The sequence below is a fragment of the Leucopleurus acutus genome (assembly GCF_964270905.1).
Source record: "Leucopleurus acutus genome assembly, chromosome: 2".
In the NCBI taxonomy this organism is placed as follows: domain Eukaryota; kingdom Metazoa; phylum Chordata; class Mammalia; order Artiodactyla; family Delphinidae; genus Leucopleurus; species Leucopleurus acutus.
The window spans coordinates 90,819,934-90,841,859 of NC_139143.1; the positions used below are offsets into that span (position 1 = coordinate 90,819,934).

Sequence of the window (21,926 nt, forward strand, 5' to 3'; positions counted from 1 at the left end):
TTTCATTTTGATGCTCAGTGATTCTGTATTTGGCAAGTGGGAACCCTTCCAAGTTTCAGTGTCCTTTTGCCATGTTTCCCTCAGTTTTGAGCACTTTCCTTACTTTCTGGTGTAGAAGGGTGTTCTGGACTCATTTTGTTCTTTTCCTGACTCAGCCTTGGAATCGTTAGATTCCTTTTTTCCTTTTAGTGGGGGATGGTATTTAGAAATTAAGACCTGGGTGCTAGGTGTGCTCAAGACTCTTGGAGCCATAGCTTCTAGGCCCTGTCAGTTTTCAGTGCTAGGAAATAGTTTTCACAAAGTCAGGCATTTATCTTGTTACTGCAAAAGCTAATCCAACAATTCAGTTTTTCCTTTTCCTCCATTCCATATTAGTACCTCCCTTCCCCATGGCGTGAATTCTATTCTTAGTAGCATTAGTATATTTTCCGAATCTACATTAAACACAAACTAATTCCATAATTGCTATGCCAATACTACTCCCAAGCACAAACTTTACTAAATACAGTTCAAGATTTCTTAGCAGTTCTTTTTATTCTTTCATATATCCCACTAAATATGTATAGAACACTGTATTTTCAAGTTATTTGAATTTTTCTTCTGTGTGGTTATGTTATCAAAGTGATACATAGTTGCATTAATTTGTTTCTCTTTCTATTCAGTTTTAGGGTTTCCCCCACCTTGATTTAATTTTTAAATATGTAAACTATTAACATGGTTCAAATCAAAACCATATACAGCTGGCCTTCCATATTTGCAGATTCAACCAGCTGCAGATTAAAAATATTCAGGAAAAAAAAAATTCCAGAAAGTCCCAGAAAGCAAAACTTGAATTTGCCACATTCTGACAACTATTTAAATAACATTTACATTGTATTAGGTATTATAAGTAATCTGGAGATGATTTACAGTATATGAGAGGATGTGCATAGGTTATATGCAAATATTATGCCATTTTATATGAAGGATTTGATCATCCTCAGATTTTGGTATCCACTGGGATCCTGGAACCAATTCCCTGTGGATACTGAGGGATGACCATAAAAAAGTATGCTCAGGGGCTTCCCTGGTGGCGCAGTGGTTGAGAGTCCGCCTAATGATGCAGGGGACACGGGTTTGTGCCCCGGTCCGGGAAAATCCCACATGCAGGAAGATCCCACATGCCTCGGAGTGGCTGGGCCCGTGAGCCATGGCCGCTGAGTCTGTGCGTCCGGAGCCTGTGCTCCACAACGGGAGAGGCCACAACACTGAGAGGCCCGCATACCGCAAAAAAAAAAAAAAAAAAAAAATATATATATATATATATATATATATATATATATATATGCTCAGAAATTCTATTCCCCCCCTCCTCTCCCCCCATAACATATAATTTGTTTCAGTTTTATCTTTGTTTCTTTTTGCAGTTATAAACAGATACATATGTTTATTTCTAACTCCCTTTTTTAAACAACAGGTAACATACTCTGTGTACTCTTTTGTACCTTGTTTTTGTCAATTAACCATATGTCTGGAAAATCGTTCCATATCAGTTCATAGAGATCATCCTCATTTTTTTTTTTTTTTTTTTAACAGCTTCATAGTGCTCCATGGGGTGGAGGTATGATATTTCATTGTCACTCTCTGGTGGTTAGTATTTTATATAGTGTGGTCAGGGGAGGGTCTCTTTAAAAGGGTAACAGTTGAGTGTAGACTTAAAAGGAAATGATGGAACAGGCCAGGTTACCATCTGGGAGAGTAGTATTCCAGACAGAGAGGACAGCAGCAAAAACCTTGAGATAGGCTTCAGCCGTTTAAAGAACTTCGAGGAGGGCACTGTGCTGGAGAGTAAATAGGAAATGAAGTTGTACAAGTAGTCAGGGCTGGACCCTAGAAATAAAGTTTTGTGGGCCCTTTTTTTTTTTCAATAGATTTATTTAGTTTTTGCTGCGTTGGCTCTTCGTTGCCGTTCATGGGCTTTCTCTAGTTGCAGAGAGCAGGGGGCTACTCTTCGTTGTGGTGCACGGGCTTCTCATTGCGGTGGCTTTTCTTGTTTCGGAGCACAGGCTCTAGGCACCTGGGCTCAGTAGTTGTGGCTTGTGGGCTCTAGAGCTCCGCAGGCTCAGTAGTTGTGGCACACCAGCGTAGTTGCTTTGCGGCATGTGGGATCTTCCCGGACCAGGGCTCAAACCCGTGTCCCCTGCATTGGCAGGCGGATTCTTAACCACTGCACCACCAGGGAAGTCCCTGTGGCCCTTTGAAAGGCTACATTTTTTTTATTCCCAGTGAAATAGGAAGTCTCAGAGAGTTATGAACAGGAGTGAAATTGTGATGAGTGTTTAAATGAATGATTCTGGATGCTGGGTGGAGAATGGTCCTTGCTGATGAAAAAAGAGAAGCAGGGAGACCAGTTAGGAGGCTGCGGGAACAGTGACTGGGTGGGGGGGGGTAAGAAATGACTGGGGTTGGGGTGAGGAATTGAAGATAGCAGGGTGTGTTTTGAAGGTAGGGCTGGCAGGATTTGGCCCTGGTTTGCATCAGTGGGGTAACATGTGGACAGGACCTAGGTAGCGCTGGGCAAGTAGCAAGATCAAAAAGAGGAACTGTTGTATTAGTTAGCTCTCATTAGCAGCGCCTGCCTTATTCTGCTGTGGTTGACCTTTTACGGATCCTTTATCTTGCCAGTTGTCTCTCCAGCTAGATTTTAGATCCTTGTATGCAGGAACCAAGTCATATACCACTTCATATAAAGTTTCTTTCATTGATTTAAATGTATTTGTTTATTTATTTGGCTGTGTTGGGTCTTCATTTCTGTGCGAGGGCTTTCTCTAGTTGCGGCGAGCGGGGGCCCCTCTTCATCACGGTGCGCGGTCCTCTCACTGTCGCGGCCTCTCGTTGCGGAGCACAGGCTCCAGACGCGCAGGCTCAGTAGCTGTGGCTCACAGGCCCAGTTGCTCCGCGGCATGTGGGATCTTCCCAGACCAGGGCTCGAACCCGCGTCCCCTGCACTGGCAGGCAGACTCTCAACCACTGCACCACCAGGAAAGCCCCTCCTTCATTGATCTCTTTTAATATTTTTAACAATACAAATTGTTAAATCTGGACATTAGATGATAAAATATTGGTCAAACATTTCCCCATTTTAAATTATCATTATCTCACATTATTATGTGAGACTTGTTCATATGCTTTGCTTAATTAAGATTCAGAGAGCCTGTGAGGTTTTATTTATGAAACGTAATCCAAATCAAAATAGTGTTGTGTTTTCCTCTCAAAAAACTAGATCCAGTATTATAATGGGGTGTATATAATAGTTGCCATGAATTAAGCACGTGCTCTGTGCCAAGTGCTGTGCTTAGAGTTTTAGATTTTTGTTTTCATTTAATTGTCACACCAGTTGTATAAGGTAGAGACTGTTAAGGAGGAGAACAAAGTTGAGGTAGGTCAAGTACCTTGTCCAAGTTCACACAACAAATAAGTGATAGAACCTGCTAGCACTTAGGTCTGTTTGACTCAAAGTCTATGTATTCCCAACCCAAGAATAGGTAAGCAACTTTTTGTTGATTGGTGCAGCCATAGTTAATCTCTTATATATAACATATATATTGTCCAACGTAATTTTGCTAAAGCATGTGAAATTATATGACAGCAAATTACCAGTCACATAGATTGTATCCAATATTGTAATCTGCAGTAGAGGGGTGGGGGAACCTTCTTTGGGCCACAGAATTCAGAATGGGGGTTTATTTATGTATTCATTTATTAACATTTTGCCATAATTATACCTTCTTTATACACCCACACTTCACTCCTAAATGCTTTGGCATAAGCCCAATAACATAACATTTATAAAAATTAACAGTAATCTCACAATATCACTTAACTTCTACTCTTACTCAAATTCCTCCAATTGTCACAAGGATGTCTTTTTTTAAATACCAGGATCTAATGAAATTTCACATTTTTCCATTTGTTGCTGTTTTTGTTTATTTTTGACAGGTATCTTTTAGGAATTTTGAAAAAGACTTACAACTACTTTTAAAGAACTAGATCTAGGAATTTGTTTTATTGCTGTCTTTTTACTGTAATTTAAAAAATTGAATTGTACACTCTATTATGGTTATTTGTTTTTTCCCTTTTTAAATTGACTTACAGTATTATCGATACATTAGTTTCAGGTGTAAACATAGTGATTCAATATTTTTTTACATTACAAAATGGTCACAATAAGTCTAGTCACCATCTGTCACCACAGAAAGTTATTACAATATTATTGACCATATTCCCTATGCTATACATTACATCTCCATGACTTATTTATTTTATAAGTGGAAGTTTGTACCTCTTAATCTCCCTCACCTATTTCACTCACCCTCTCTATCCATCTTCCCTCTGGTAACCACCAGTTTATTCTCTGTATCTATGAGTCTGTTTCTGTTTTGAATGCTTGTTTGTTTTGTTTTTTAGATTCCACATATAAGTGAAATCATATGGTATTGGTCTTTCTCTGTCTCACTGGTTTTACTTAGCCTAATACTTTCTATATCTATCCATGTTGTAAAAGGCAAGATTTCATTTTTTATGGATGAGTAATATTCCATTATATATAAGTACCACATCTTCTTTATTCATTCATCTATCAGTAGACACATAGGTTGCGTCCATATCTTGGCTATTGTAAATAATGCTGCAGTGAATATTGGTGTGCATATGTTTTTTTCCAGTTAGTGTGTTTGTTTTCTTCAGGTACACAGAAGTGAATTTGCTGGATCATACGGCAGTTTGTATTAATTTTTTGAGGAACTGCCACACTGTTCTCCATAGTGGCTGCAACAATTTCTGTTCCCACGAACAATGCATGAGGGTTCCCTTTTCTCCACACCCTCGCCAACACTTGTTCTTTGTTGTCTTTTTTGAGGATAGCCATTCTGACAAGTGTGAGGTAGCACCTCATTGTGGTTTTGATTTGCATTTCCCTGATGATTAGTGATGCTGAGCATCTTTTCATGTGCCTGTTGGCCATCTCTGTGGCTTCTTTGGACAATGTGTTTTCAGGTCCCCTTCCTATTTTCTAATCAGGTTTTTTTTGTTGTTGTTGTTGCTTTTACTATTGAGTTGTATGAGTTCTTTGTATATTTTGGATATTAACCCCTTATCAGATATATCATTTGCAAATAGCTTCTCCCATTCGGCAGGCTGCTGTTTCATTTCGTTGATAGTTTCCTTGCCTGTGCAGAACCTTTTTAGTTTGATATAGTCCCATTTGTTTATTTTTGCTTTTGTTTCCCTTGCCTGAGGAGGCAGATCCAAAAAAGTATTACTAAGATGGATGTAAAAAAAAGCATACTACCTATGTTGATTTCTAGTCTTATAGCACTGTGGTTGGAAGAGATGCATCATATGATTTTAGTCTTTTAAATTTATTGAGACTTGTTTTGTAGCCCAGCATGTTATCTGTCCTGGAGAATGTTCTATGTGTACTTGAAAAGGATGTGTATTCTGCTGCTTTTGGATGTAATGTTCTATATATATCTATTAGGGTCATCTGGTCTCATGTATCATTTAAGGCCAATGTTTCCTAATTGATTTCCTGTCCTGATGATCTGTCCATTGATGTAAGTGGGACATTAAAGTCCCCTAATATTATTGTGTTACTGTCACAATTTTTCCCATTATGTTTGTTAATATTTGCATTATGTACTTAAGTGTTCCTATGTTGGGTACATAGATATTTACAATTGTTTTATCTTCTTGTTGGATTGGTCCCTTTATCATTATGTAATCTCTTTCTCTGTCTCTTATTACAGTCTTTGTTTTAATTTTTTAATTAATTAATTTAGTTATTTATTTTTGGCTGTGTTGGGTCTTCGTTGCTGCACGTGGGCTTTCTCTAGTTGCGATGAGTGGGGGCTGCTCTTCGTTGCAGTGAGTGGGCTTCTCATTGTCATGGCTTCTCTTGTTGCGGAGCACGGGCTCTGGGCACGCAGGCTTCAGTAGTTGTGGCCTGTGGGCTCTAGAGCTCAGGCTCAGTAGTTGTGGTGCTTGGGCTTAGTTGCTCCACGGCATGTGGGATCTTCCTGGGCCAGGGCTCGAACCCATGTCCCTTGCATTGGCAGGCAGATTGTTAACTACTGCGCCACCAGGGAAGCCCCACAGTCTTTATTTTAAAGTCTGTTTTGTCTGATGTAAGTATTGCTTCCCCAGCTTTCTTTTTACTTCTATTTGCATGAATACCTTTTTTCCGTCCACTCGCTTTTAGTCTATGTCTTTAGATCTGAAGTGATTCTCTTATAGGCAGCATATAGATGGGTCTTTTTTTTTTTTTTTTTTTAATCCATTCAGCCACTCTATGTCTTTTGGTTGGAACATTTAGTCCATTCATTGAAAGTAATTATTGATAGGTGTGTGCTTATTGCCGTTTTGTTCATTGTTTTCTGGTTGTTTTTACAATTCTTTTTTGTTCCTTTTTTCTCCTTTTGCTCTCTTTTCTTGTGATTTGATGACTATCTTTAGTGTTATGTTTGGATTCTTTTCTCTTTTTTGTGTATGTATCTATCATAGGCTTTTGGTTCCCATGAGGTTCATATATAACTGTATAATGAGTCAATTTTATGAGATTATTTTAAGTTGATGATCTCTTAAGTTTGAACACATTATAACAACCCTGCGTTTTTGCTGCCACCCCACCCTCACATTTAATGGTTTTTGGTTTTTGGTTTTTTTGCAGTACGCGGGCCTCTCACTGTTGTGGCCTCTCCTGTTGCGGAGCACAAGCTCCGGACGCACAGGCTCAGCGGTCATGGCTCACGGGCCCAGCCGCTCCACGGCATGTGGGATCTTCCCAGACCGGGGCACGAACCCGTGTCTCCTGCATCGGCAGGCAGACTCAACCACTGCACCACCAGGGAAGCCCACATTTAATGTTTTTGATGTCATATTTTATATCTTTTTATTTTGTGTATTCCTTAACTTTTTACTGTAGATATAGATGATTTTATCGCTTTTGTCTTTTAACCTTCCTACTAGCTTTTTGTGTGGTTGACCTTTACTGTATGTTTGCCTTTACCAATGAGATTTTTCCTTTTTTAGTTTTCATATTTCTAGTTGTGGTCTTTTCTGCTTAGAGAAGTCCCTTTAACATTCCTTGTAAAGCTGTTTTAGTGACACTGAACTCTTTTAGCTTTTGCTTGTCTCCTTCATATCTGAATGATGGCCTTTCCGGGTAGAATATTCTTGGTTGTAAGTTTTTTTCCTTTCATCACGTTAAGTACATCATGATGTACTTCTGGCCTGCAAAGATTCTGCTGAAAAGTCAACTGAAAGTCTTATGTGAGTTCCTTTGTGTGTACTGGTTGCTTTTCCCTTACTGCTTTTAAGATTCTCTTTTTATCTTTAACTTTTGCTGTTTTAATTGCAATGTGTCTTGGTGTGACCTCTTTGGGTTCATCTTGTTTGGGACTTTCTGTACTTCCTAAACTTGGATGTCTGTTTCCTTTCTCAGGTTAGGGAAGTTTTTAGCTGTTATCACTTCAAATAAGTTTTCTGTCCCTTTCTCTCTTCTCCTTCTGGCACCCCTATAATGTGAATGTTAGTGTGCCTGCTGTTGTCTCAGCGGTCTCTTAAACTAGCCTTACTTTTTAAAGTTCTTTTTTTTCTGTTCAGCTTGGGTGAATTTCACTACTCTGTCTTCCAGTTCACTGATGCATTCCTCTGTGTCATCTAATCTCCTGTTGATTCCTTCTAGTGTATTTTTAAAATTTCAGTTACTGTATTCTCCAGCTGTCTGAGTCTTCTGTATATTTTCTAACTCTTTGTTGAACTTCTCACAGAGTTCATTCACTCTTCTCTTGAGTTCACTGAGCATCTTTGTGATCATTACCTGAAGTCTTTATTGGTTAGATTGCTTATCTCCACTCACTTAGTTCTTCTTTGGGGGTTTGTCTTGTTCCTGTGTTTGTTATATATTTCTGTCTCCTCACTTTGTCTGATTCTCTATGTTTATTTCTATGTAGCGGGTAGGTTGGTTATGTTTCCTGGTCTTGGGGAAGTGGTCTTATGTAAGAGATGTCCTGTGGGGCCCAGCAGGACTCTCCCCATCCCCTTTGGTGACTAGAGTTATATGCTCTAGGCTGCCCCCTATATGGGCTGCATGCACTCTTCTGCTGGCAGAGCCAAGTAGTGTGGGCAACTGACTCCACTGACTCCCCTGACTCCACTGGCTGGCCCTGCTGGCCTGCTGGGGGGTGGGGCTGGGTCCCAGCATGTCTCCCTCTAATGTGTTTTAATTCGTATAGGCTTTGATGGTAGGCATTGCTTTCTCTGTTTAGAAGCAGAAAGTTTGCCAGCATACATCGGCCCTTGTTTGCACAAGTTTTCTGTCTTTTGATTTCTTCTCATGTTGTTTTCTCTTGAGTACAGAAGGCTTTTTGAAGTTTTTACTTAAGGGCACACAGCACCTTAGATTCTGCAGTCACAGATAAAAGCTTCCATCTCAGGATTGAAGGTGAAACCTGGATACAGCCTTTTCCATTTGCTCAAACAAGTTGTTTTTTTGGGTTTTTTGTGTGCGGTACGTGGGCCTCACTGTTGTGGCCTCTCCCGTTGTGCAGCACAGGCTCCGGATGCGCAGGCTCAGCGGCCATGGCCCACAGGCCCAGCCACTCCGCGGCATGTGGGATCTTCCCAGACTGGGACATGAGCCCATGTCCCCTATATCAGCAGGTGGACTCTCAACCACTGCGCCACCAGGGAAGCCCCAGACAAGTTTTGATATGAAGTGTGACTAAAATAGTGATACCGTCCCCCCAAAAGTGTGGAAAACATTTTAGCAGTTCCTCTTTGGAGATAAGTTTCAGTGCCCATCTACCAGACTCAAAGGAAAATGTCTTTTAGCTACTTTATGGGCATGGGATTCTCTCCTTTGGCCTCTTGGTTTTCTTGTTTTCAGTCCCTTTCCCTTGCGCGCACTGGCCTTCTCCTTCTCAATGCTGCTCGTGCCTTTGCTGATGAGCTCTTAGCCCAAGGACTCTGGGGCTCAAAATGAAACCAGAGAAAGTGAGGGGACCTCTTGCCCAGAATCACTGTAAGAAATCATGTCTGGTCTCTGCCCCCATTTGAAAGTTATTAGTTCAGAGTTCTATCCTTTGTGACCTTGATCTATTCTGTTTAGCAAGTATCCATCTCAGGGAACCAAATTATTTTGATAGGCTTGTTCTGAGGAAATGAACCCGTTTTGATTCCTAGTGACCTTCACTTTTCATAATGTTCCCCTGAATGTCTGTTAAGAACAGTGTCTGAATTTCCATCAGCCTCTCCGGTCTGTAGTTTCTGAATGTTTTTCCCATGTAACAGTTAAAAACTAGAAAAAAAAATGAAGTTTACTGTACACATTCAGGAAATAATAAGAAATTCCTATTAATAAGAAACTAATGACTATGTCATCATAAATTAGTTGTAATAGAGTTTCTCAACTATGAACTGAGTAACTAGAAAATAATAGGGATTATAAAGAAATTTTTAATGAAATGATCAATAGCGCATTGAAATACCTTTAATCAGACTTTGGAGAATAGATTTAAAAAGACTTGCAGAGTATTAAATAGCTCTAGTAAGAACCTTATTCTCCAAAGCATGCTGTAGGTCTCAGACATATCCTGTCTAAGACAAGAACAGTCAAAGGCAAATGTGGCTTTTGAGCGTGATGTGATATGGACATCTTGAAAGAGCCGGCCAGAGTAGTGCTGTTAAATAGAAATATAATATGAAACAGGTAAAATTAATTTTAATAGTATATTTTATTTAACCTAATATACCCACAGTATTTTCATTTCGACATGTAGTTGATATAGAAAATGTTAATGAGAGATTTTACATTCCCGTTTTCATACTTGACCTTCAAAGTCTGGTGTGTATCTTATACTAACAACACATCTCAATTTGGACTAACCACGTGGCATGGGCTCACGAGCCACATTGGCTAGTGGCTACTGAATCGGACTGCACAGATTGAGAGGGAAATGTCTGGTGAAAGAAGGATTTTTAAGTGCAAGAATAAGGGGTTAAAACGGCAAGTATTTTAGCATGACAGGAAACAGGGAAGTTCAAAAGGAAGTTGATTTAAAGAACAAACGTCTTAATTCTGGATGCACTCATCCAGGAGACAAGGAATAGCTTGACAACTGAGAGCATATGTGAGGCGAGTTCTGTGGCGTTTCTGGGACTGGGGGACCAGGGGGTTTATTGTCTGTTGGGAGTCAGGGGGCTGCAATTTCAGTCTGAAATAGATGAAGACAGGGAAGCCATGGTGGCATATCTGAGACCAGTAGATTTCTGCCTTCAGCACTCATGGAAACAGAAATCACTGACGGGGACTGGATGCAGGTGGAATTGACAAGGAAGGACCAAGGCATCTCACACTGTGGCTAACAGTGCAGGCTTTGGAGCTGGCCACCTGTGTCTGGACACCAGCTCTGTCCCGGACCAGCTGAGTGACCACGGTCAGCTTCTGAACCTCTTTGAGCCCCAGTTTCCTCAACTGTGACTTAGTGGTTCTCACTCTTTGAATGCTCTTCCCCACACGCTCAAGCTCACTCCCTCGTTTTTTCTGGGCCCTGCTCACATGCCAGCTGGGACCACCTCACATATAATGGCAACCTCCCTTCTCATTATTAGTCATCCTCCCCAATACACTGCTTTATTTTTCTCAGTAGCACTTAACATCACCTGTGATATTTTCCCATTTAATGTGTTCCTCCCTGCCCCGCGTCCCCACCTTCACCAATAATGTAAACTCCAAGCGGGCAGGATTCTGTCTGATTTGTTTAGTGCTGTATCCTCACTGCTTAGTACAGTGCCTGGGACATAGCAGGTACTCAACAAATATTTGGTGAGTGAATAAATGAATAATAAGCCCTACCTCATAGAGTTAAGTTGAGGAATAAATGAGCCTATCCATCTATCTGTCTATCCATCCATCTATCTATCCTTCTATCTATCTATCCGTCCATCTATCTATCCATCCATCTATCTATCCATCCATCTATCTATCCGTCCATCTATCTAGCCATCCATCTATCTAGCCATCCATCTATCTATCCATCCATCTATCTATCCGTCCATCTATCTATCCATCCATCTATCTATCCATCCATCTATCTATCCATCCGTCTATCTATCCATCTACCTATCTATCCGTCCATCTATCTATCCATCCATCTATCTATCCATCTACCTATCTGTCCGTCCATCTATCTATCCATCCATCTATCTGTCTCTTGGAACAAGTGCCTGGCACACAGTGAGCCTTCAGGAAGTGTGTTGCTGTTGTGGAATATTATTACTGAGGCTGAGTTGGTCTAGGGCTCGTTTGGATTGGATTTATTAAGAGCTAGGTTAAAGAAACGAGCTACACTAAACTTCCTTGAGTGAAAAGACTGGGTGCTCTTCTTTTGATTATCCATGTACCTGGTGAGCATATGTCGTATGCCCAAACTGGGACATGGGGGCTGACAAACAGAATGTTTGTAGACTTAATAGGACAGATTGTTTGACACTAGCCCTGACGTAGACATGTGAGGAGAGTGGCTGCTCTCTGTACTGTGAGCATGTGTGTTTGTGACTCCAGAGACTTAGTTTCGCAGGATGCCACCGCTCCAGTACCCCAAGTGGGTATCAGCTGAAAGTGTGCTGTGATGCTGAAGTGAGAGGAACAAGGTCATGGTCACAAGCCCCTGTCTGCAGGAGAAATCCAGCTGCTCACTTGGGTACAAAAATGCCCAAGGCCCTCCTACCTCCCAGCTTGAATGAATCTTTAACCGAATTGTCGTTATGGTGTCATACACACAGGGGAAAATACCAAGATTTATGTATTTGGGTACTGAAACTTTCAGGGGATTTTTTTTTCTCTTTCCATCAAATGAATTTTTGCCTTAACTGCTAAAATCTGCAGCCATGTGGAACCTTGAAGAAATTTTAGGAAGAGAAGGAAGTATTTTAAAATCACATTGTTCATTTCTAAGAAAAAACTCCAGAAAACCTTTCCTCCAAATCCCAGAAGAGTGGTTAGCTCGGCTCTCAGCAATGGCATCAGTGAAACAATTGCATCTCCTCAAACCTCAGACAGGGTGTTAACATTGATGAAGGGCTGATATCCTGAGTGGGTGTAAGCTTATCTGGTGCAATGCCCTGAAGCCCACAACATGTGGTAGGTGAAACCCCGCTAAACCTGAAGGGGATGGCGAGTGGGGAGCCAGCAGACCCTCCAGTCTTGCTTTGGTTCTGGAGGCAGGCAGTGAGGAGGAAAGAGTTCTCTTCTGACAGCATACGAGGGGTCCCAGGCCATTCTGCAGCTTCAGTTAAACGTCTCCACCTCTCCTTGCTGAGTCATGGTTCTCCAACCAGGTTCCACAGCGATTTGAGGTATTGCAAAGCTCAGGGTTTGGGGTGACTATCCAATATTGTAATTCTGTCAGGAAGCCCTGCCTTTTAGACGACATTTAAGTTGTATTTAAATCAGTTTAGTTAATTCACTCAACAAATATTTATGGAATGTCCTTCATGTGCCAGCAGGGGATGCAGCAAAGATGGAGAACAACCCTGTCATTGTCCGCATGGGGCTGGCCTGACTATGGGATACCCCTCCGCTCAGATTGGAATTAATTGCCCACTAATTCCATAAAATTTGATTTTTGTGTTCCCATAAAATTTGATTTTTGTGTTCCCGTAAAATTGGAACGTCCAGCATTTCTTGGAAACTTAGAAGATCCGGCAATTCGCACGTGTCCACGTGGGTAGGAGCCGAGGGGCCTCTCCCTAGGCGAGCCAGCCTCACTAGAGCTGCAGCCTCCACCGCTCCCTTGTAGGTCACACCTGGCCCGTCTGTGGCTCCTCCGTTGGCTGAACGGCTGGTCTCTATCTCAGGGCTTCATTTGCTAGTTCTCACAGGCTTCTCAGCTGCTCCTGTGATTTTGTGTCCTTATTACCTCCTTGTTTGCCCCTTGTTTTCTCGCCACACACCCCGCTCCAGCTTTTCTTCCTTCCTGCCTTCGAGTCTCTTTTGTCCCCTTACCCTCTCTTACTTTTTCACATGTCACATATTACTTGCCATCACACATGAGAAGTGCAAACTCTTAGACCTTACTTTCAACTTAGTTTCTTGGTCTTTAATTATGAAACCCTGTCTCATTTTCCACTGAACATCTAAAATTATTTTTAAAAAACAACAGCATTATGAAACTTAGGTTTAAATTTGGGTTCCCATGTAACATTTTGGAGATTTGGGTTCATCGCTATCTTGCTCAATCAGCTCTTCTCAATTTCCTCATGTATATGAGGATGGGTGTGGGGAGGGCCAGGGTCCTCTGAGGACCTGTCCAGCCCTGACATTCAGTGATTTGTTGACCATTGAGCTTATGCTTCACTTCTAGTTTCAGAGGTGTGCTTGACTCCCGACTAGAATGGTTTGACTTTTCTCATTCCCGACATCTGCTATTCCCATACGTTCTGGAAGTTGCATCCTGACATACCCTGTATCACGTCACTGTCTTTAATAGCCATATACCACATAGCTAGCCAAATAAGAAGCAATGGTTAAAAGTCAGACTATCCGGGTTCAAAAGCAGTTTCACTACTTAATTAGCTAGTCAGTTAACGTTTGTGTGTCACAGTTTCCTCATCTGCAAAATAGGGTTAAAAATAACAGCTGCTTAATATGTTTTTTCTTTGTAATTTTTTTTTCTATCTATCTATCTATTTATTTATTTATTTATTTTTGGCTGCGTTGTGTCTTTGTTGCTGCGCGCAGGCTTTCTCTAGTTGCAGCCAGTGGGGGCTACTCTTCGTTGTGGTGCACAGGCTTCTCATTGTGGTGGCTTCTCTTGTTGCAGAGCACGGGCTCTAGGAGCACAGTCTTCAGTAGTTGTGGCACGCGGGCTCAGTAGTTGTGGCTCACGGGCTCTAGAGCATGGACTCAGTAGTTGTGGTACATGGGCTTAGTTGCTTCGCAGCATGTGGGATCTTCCCGGACCAGGGCTCGAACCTGTGTCCCCTTCGTTGGCAGGCAGATTCTTAACCACCGTGCCACTAGGGAAGTCCTGATATGGTTTTTGAGAGGATTTGCTGAATACATATTTGTAGAGTTCTTCCAACTGCCTAGTAGATAGTAAGTGCTATATAAGTGTTTGATTAAATAAACTAAAAATAGCAGTCAATCTAAATCCCAGGACCCGGGACTTCCCTGGTGGTCCAGTGGATAAGAATCCACCTTCCAATGCAGGGGACGCGGGTTTGATCTCCAGTTGGGGAGCTGAGATCCCACGTGCCGTGGGGCAACTAAGCCCGCGTGCTCTAGAGACCGTGCGCCACAACTAGAAAGCCCACGTGCCGCAACTACAGAACCTGCGCACTCTGGAGCCCACATGCCACAACTAGAGAGCCTGTGTGCTGCAACTACTGAGCCTGCGTGCATGCTCTAGAGCCCACGCGCCATAACAAAGAGCCTGCACGCCGCAATGAAAGTTCCTGCGTGCTGTAACTAAGACTCAACACAGCCAAATAAATAAATAAATATTTTTTAAAAGAATCCCAGGACTCAAGTGAAAATGCGCAGAGGAATTTGTGGCTGGGCGTTAGGGGAGGTCCCATTTCATTAACCCAGTAGTTACGGTTACCATATTTTCTAAATCAAAAATCAGGCCACTTTGTCTGCAAAATATTTGAGTTCCACTTCGGACTTCAAGCCCTGTGAGAAGAACTATCAAAACTGGGTATAATGATGATGTTTTTTAAGACTGCAAGAGTCTTTGAAATTGGAAACAAACACAGTACATATAGGTATTAGGTACCCTCATATCTTTCAAAAGAAAAGATCATTCAGTATTCTTCCAAACAAATAAACCTCTAACAGTTAAAAAAATTCTGTCTAGCACAGAATATCTGTTTAGGCAATCACTGATACATTTTCCCCCTACCTCTCTCTCTCTCTACTTCGAAACAGCAAAAACTCACTCTATGCCCAGTTCTCACACAGCCAGGGTCACCTACAGTGAATGCATTGATGGTGGCCTGAATCATTGAAAGAAAAAGAGGGAAAACCCTGTTGAAAGCCTACTTCATTTCAGCCATTGTGTAAAGACTCTCAGTCTTATTCAAACCTCAAAACAATCTTTTGTGGTAGGCATTATGATTTGTTTTTTAGGCTGAGGAAACCTAGTGTGGCGAGAACTTTTGAAGGTTCACCCTGGGCGCATCTGCCTTGAAAGTCCGTGCCCTTTTCATTCTGCCCTCTGGCATGGTAAGGTAGCATCCCTGTGGTCCCTTTTCTGACCATTCACTGTTACCCGCAAAGTAAGCAACTCACTGCTGACTCCTTTCCTTAGCTGCTGTTTGTTTGCTCATTCTTTCATTCGTTCAGGGTGTGTGACCTTGAGAAAAAAATTCACTCTCCTTTCTCCTATTCTTTTTCATTGGAAACAGTCATATTGGTAACTTAGGATCAGTCTTGGAGGTGCAACAGAAAAGACTTTACTATAGGAAGGAAATGGTAGACATAGCATCTACAAATGTAATGGATCCCAAATCTGTATCTTCCCCTGGGAACCCGCAGACCTGTGGACCCCGCAGCCTCCTGGACAGCTCCACGCAGATGTCTTGCAGGTCGCTTATGCTTAGCATCCATCAGTCAGCTGACGTCTGGGTGAAGAGGGGGAGGAGAGATGGCCAAGCAGACAGAGGAAGAAGTGCCTCTGAGGAGGCAGGTCCTGAATCAGGAAGGCGCTTGGCGTGTCTGAGGAAATAAAAGCAGTTCCAAAAGGCTCGAAGGAAGAGAGCAAGGGGGGAACGGGTGGGGAATGAGGCTGGAGAGGCAGGCAGGGGCCAGACCACAGGGTCTGTGAGTGAGGGGCTGGGCCACGTCAGGTCTGTTCTGGTCCCTCAGCTACCATAAACTTGCTGAGTGACCTTGAGCAATTGATATGTCTCCCGGGGCCTGAGAGATGGAGTTAGCAACACCACTGCACGGGGATGTGGAGAGGATTAAAAAGGGACACAAGTACGTGAACACGTAACTGGCCGAGGGTAAGCGTTCAGTAACATCTTCTTCCGTTTTTCTTGGTGCCCTGTCCTTTCACCTGTGAAATGGGGGTTATTTGACTGACTAATTGTTGGAGTTTCTTCCAGCTCAAAATGACTATGATTTTTTCTGAACTGGTCTCCCCCTTTTTCCACCGTTAGCTCCATTCCAGACTTTTCTTCTTCCTGTTCTCAAGCCCAGGAAACATCACCTTCCCCTGGGAAAGACAGAAGCCAGCTTTCTGCAGCCAGGGAGGGGCAGTTCAACTGAGACCTCTTCTCTTCCTCCACCACCCTACTTACCCTCATCCGTTCATTCATCTATTCATGTACAAGACATTTCGAGCCGCCACTATTGTGTGTGGATAGACCCTCACCCCTCAAATCTTATTCCTTTTCATGCCTTTTCATGGGCTCTGGTTGATTGGGAGAAACAGTGCATGGTCAGGAAAGCCACAGAAGGATGCTGGTGTATTGCAGGCAGCCTCCCTGGATTAAGGGAGGTGGGTTCTAAAAATCCTTGCACATAGACAAATGGGGCGTATTTGCTTCTTATTTGAAATTACTGGATACAATTGCCTGCAATTGGTCTATTTAATATTTTTGATTTTTCCTATACTCTGTCAATTACCCTGATTGCTTCTAGGTAAAAACTTCAATCAATCAAGTTTTAATTTCTCTTTTATGTCTCTCCCCTAACAGCTGCTCTTCTCTCTTAACAAGAAAGTCAAGTCTGGAGCATGATGCATCGAAGCCCATTTTGGGGTATCAAGAATATCCCAATCTAGTAGTAATAGTAAATGTTTAACAACTGGATTGATGTGGAGGAGGTGGGAGGTTCTGATGTGAAGCATGAGTCAGTTTCTCTGCTATAAATACTCCCACTGTGGTGCACTCCAAGCTCTCCAGGCTTCCCTGAACGGAGTCCGGCAGAGAGGCTAACAGTTGGTTCCAACACGCCACCGCACCCAGGCCTTGAGACCTTAATCTTCATCACACTCCCTGACTTCCTTCCTGGTCATTCTGATTTCAGTTAATGGCACCTCAGTCAGCCAGGAGCGAGGCCTGGCAGTCACCATTAACTCCTCTCATCCAATCACTAAATCCTGTTCATTTCCCTCTCAAATGTAGAGTCTGTCCACTTATCCATCCCCACCGCCGGCGCCCTGGTCTGGTCTCCCGGTCCAGCCTTCTTTCACTGCTCCCGCACTGACTGCCCTTCTGGGTTTTCTCTGCCCTCCATCCTTACCCTGTTGACCAGTGTCCACCCTGCAGACAAAGTCAACCTACTGAAACTTAAATGTCATGCCGGTCTTCCCTGTCCGTGACCTTCCCTTTCCATTAGGATAAATTCCAAACGCTTAGCGTATCTTACCGGACATGGCCCAGCCCTTCACTCACAGACCCTGTGGTCTGGCCCCTGCCTGCCTCTCCAGCCTCATTCCCCACCCGTTCCCCCCTTGCTCTCTTCCTTCGAGCCTTTTGGAACTGCTTTTATTTCCTCAGACACACCCAGCGCCTTACTGATTTAAGGCCTGCCTCTTCAGAGGAGCTGCTTCCTCTGTCTGCTTGGCCATCTCTCCTTCCCCTCCTCACCCGGCTGTCAGCTTGCAGACTCCTCTTATCTTCCGGCGGTTTTCTGTCCTGTGTCAATTTCAGCGTGATTTGCTAGGAAAGGCCTTTGCCTGGGTGGCTCTCCTTGTCTGCTCAGTGTCTCCTCCCTTGAGGGCCTGGAGTGACACCTGTCTTGTTTGACGCCATATTCCCAGCATTGCCCACAGTACCTGGCACGTAGTTGGTGCTCCCTAAATGTTGAATCCATTTCTTGGCTTTCTGTGGGCCCCAGTTCCCTATTAAAGAATAAACTCTTACAGGGTCAAGCATGTTCTCCTTCCTATACTTTTTATCAGCAGTTTATCAGCTTAGTACAAAAAGTAGCTAATGAATGATTTTACCACTAAATTTAATCATTTTCCCCCCACAAGGCATCTTGGAAGATAATTTTCTGCTTTTGATCAAGTCATGTTATCTTCCCTAACCAATTTCTTTTTTTTCTCCTAGATTTCATTAGCTGTGATTCCCAAGTAATATATGGAGCTGTGAACAAGAATGTAACTTTATACACATCAAGTTTTAAACCCTTTAAGGAGATTGTGTGGAAAAGAGGAAAGGATAAAGTTGTAGAATGGGATGACCAATCTGAAGTCAGAGCTTTTCTATCTTTTAAAGATAGAGTTTACTTAGACACTGTGTCGGGTAACCTCACAATCTGCAAGTTAACACCATCAGACGAAGATGAGTACGGAATTGAATCGCCAAGTGTTAGAAATAACAGCAAGTTCACCCTCAGAGTGATCGGTGAGTATGCCATAAATGGGTTTGTTCAAATGGCAGATTTCTAACTATTTTAAGAGACTAATACTAATCATTGGTCTATGAGAAATAAAAATTAGTCATCACCTGTTGTCAGGGTTTTCTTCTCTTTCTGATACACAGGAGCCACTTTCAGCTCCCTTGTCATCCTCTTGGTGAGGAGAGGATGTGACTGAGGTCAGGAGAACAGCACACGTTGGGCAGAGCTGCTGGCAGCAGCATCCCTTGTCTTGCTGGGAATGGGAAAGGGATGTAGTGGCATCAGTGGGCTCAGAACTCTGAACCATGGATAGGTGGTGCTCTATAAATTAAAGTTCCTGCTTCCCCTTGCAGCTCACACAGGAGGTGGGATTTTTTTTTCCCCCTCTTACCACTTTAAACTGGAACTAGGGATAGGATACAGGTTCCTCTGTGCTTCTCGCTGATGTTTCCAGGTTATTCTCCTTCCCTCATCTCTAAAGCACTTTCCTTGTTGCAATCATCCAGAGGCTGATGGGTACACTTTAATGTTTCTTTTTTTCCCCAGTTTTATTGAGAAATAATTGACGTCCATCACTGTACAAGTTGAAGGCATACAGCATGGTGGTTTGATTTACATGCATTGTGAAATGATTACCACAATAGGTTCAGCTAGCATCCGTCTTCTCATATAGATACCATAAAAAGAAAAGAAAGAAAAAAGGAAAAAAATGTTCTTCCTGTGATGAGAACTTAGTATCTTCTCTCTTAACGACTTACCTACACACCACACAGCAGTGTTAGCTATAGTCATCATGTAGCACATTGTATCCCTAGTGTTCATATATTTTATAACTGGAAGTTTATACCTTTTGACCACTTACCTCCAAATCCCCTTCCTCCCACCCTCCACCTCTGGTAACCACAAGTCTGATCTCTTTTTCTATGAGCTTGGTTTTTTTCTTTTTACATTCCACTAAATCTAAAAAGATTTCTAGAGATTTCTCTCTCTTTAGAGATCATACAGTATTTGCATTCTCAGTCTGATTTATTTCACTTAGCATAATGCCTTCAGGGTCTATCGATGTTGTCACAAATGGTAGGATTCTCTCACTTTTCTTTTATGGCTGAATAATAGTCCATTTATATACACCACATCTTCTTTATCCATTCATCTGTTGATGGACACTTACAATGTTTCCATGTCTTGGCTATTGTAAATAGTGCTGCTAAGAACATCACCCCAATATTTCCTGATTATTTTAGTGCCTGGTTCCTTTTCACTGTTTCTGATGTTCCTGCTGTCATAATTCTTGGTGCTTTTGTAATATTTAAATAAAAGTTCTTTCTAATATCCTGACTTCTTAGTCCTTGCTCTCTTCTCCTGTAATGATCTTCTCCTTCACTCTGTCTTACCTCTCCCCACAGATATAATGTAGAACTTGTCTTTACCAGTGATTCCATTCCCTCCATCACCTCAGTATCTCAGTTCCACTTCCTCTGCTGGAAGCTCAGTTCCTCTGCTCTGCCAACTCTGACAGTCCTTCCCCCACTGATGTCCTCCCTGCCCTCCTTCTGCACCCCAGTGCCGTGCTCACTCCCTGGGCTCACTCTGTTGCAGACACACCCAGCTTCTTTGCTCCTTTTCTGATTGGTCGTGCTCAGTGATTGAACTTTGACTGGACGAGCCCAGTCCAGCCAGGTGCAGTCCAAAGTTCTGTGCTCATGCCTTGTAGCTGCAGAAAAGCACATCACCTTGCAGAGTCCCACACTTTAAAATTCTGACGATTTACTGCAGCTAAACCCAATATGTTCCTAGTGTCTTCACTCACCCACTCCCAGCAGTTTACCTTTTCTCTCCTGAAACCTTGAACACCTCCTTCTCCAGACCCACTGCTCAGCTGAAGGCTTTGCTTCTTGTTTCACTGAGGAAAACGAGCAACCAGAAGAGAACTTCGACAAGCTCTCAGCACTAGCCTATCTGCTTACCTGTGCCTGACCCTGTATCCCCTGTTCTCTACCATTCCTGTTCGGCAGTTCTTACTTTCAGCGTGCTGAGTTCTCATCTGGAGCCAGACCCTCTACTTGTGCCCTGGATCCCACCTCCTCTCATTATACTCAGGGATGTCACTTCTGTAATTCTACCCACTCTCTCCTTACAGTAATTTCCTCCACGAGATAATGACTCATTCCCATCAGCATACAAATAAGCGATTATCTGTACCATCATTGCAAGCCCTCTTCTGGCCCCTCTACTCCTCCACCTACCACCCACTTTTCTGCCTTCAGTTTATAGAGAATCTACTGGAAGAGCTGTCTACATACCCCCTTTCTCCTATTCACTTTTAAGCTACTCCAAACAGGCTTTCATCCCCACTGCTGTACCCAAACTCCTCATGACTTCCTCATGAATAAATCCAGTGACTCATTCTCCATCCACATCTTTCTCTCAGAAGTTTTTGAAACAGCTAATCACTCCCTCCTCTGTGAAACATCTTCACCTTAGCATCCGGGCACCACCCGACTCTAGTTTCCTTTTAAGTCACTAACAGTTCCTTCTCAGTTTCCTTTGTTGGTTCGCTCCCTTATCCCCTTGCATCCCCCAACCTCTTTTTTTTTAAATTTATTTTTGGCCGCGTTGGGTCTTCGTTGCTGCGTGCGGGCTTCCTCTAGTTGCGGCGAGCGGGGTCTACTCTTCCTTGCGGTGCGTGGGCTTCTCATTGCGGTGGCTTCTCATGTTGTGGAGCACAGACTCTAGGCACACGGGCTTCAGTAGTTGCAGCACACCGGCTCAGTAGTTGTGGCACGCGGGCTCTAGAGCGCAGGCTCCATAGTTGTGACGCACGGGCTCGGTTCCGTGTCCCCTGCATTGGCAGGCAGACTGCTAACCACTGCACCACCAGGGAAGTCCCTCCCCCAACCTCTTAACATTGGCGACTTCAAGGCTTAAGCCTTGGACCTCTTCCCTTCTCTGCCTGCATTCACACCCAGCTGGGTGGGCTTATCACATGTCAGGGCTTTAAATAGCATTCAGTGCTGATAGTGCATAGATTTAGAGCTCTAGCCCAGACCTCCACTGAGCTCCTTAGGTGTTTATCTGACTGCCTACTCTGTCTCCACTCAGATATCTAAGTGGCCTCTCAAATCTCACATGTCCAGAAGTGAGCTCATGACCTTTCCCTCAAAACCTGTTCCTCCCCAAACCTTCCCCCTCTTGGTTAATGGCAGCTCCATCCTTGCAGTTGCTCAAGCTGAAACCTTGGTATCATCCTTGACACCTCTCTTTCTCTTGAACACCATATTCACTCCACCAGAAAATTTTGTTGGTTCTGCCTTCAAAATATAACCAGAATCTGACCACCTCTCATCATGTCCTCTGGTCTGATCCAGGACTGCTTCATTCTCACCTGGAGGATTGCAATAGCCTGCTAATTGGTCTCCCAGCTTCCACCCTTGCCCCTCTACAGTTTAATTTTAAACACAGAAGCCAGAGTGGTCTTCTTAAAACAGAGGTCAAATCACATCACTCCTCTGCTTAGAACTTTCTAGTG

General features: G+C 43.0%; 1 protein-coding gene across 1 annotated transcript in view; it reads left to right on the top strand.

Moving 5' to 3' along the window:
* The window catches only part of CD58 (CD58 molecule), a 44,153-nt gene that overhangs the window by 4,274 nt on the left and 17,953 nt on the right, over positions 1-21,926 (top strand). The window contains exon 2 of the mRNA XM_082832362.1: positions 18,106-18,402. Coding sequence (XP_082688488.1) covers positions 18,106-18,402 — 297 coding nt within the window. The remainder of the gene's footprint in view (positions 1-18,105; positions 18,403-21,926) is intronic.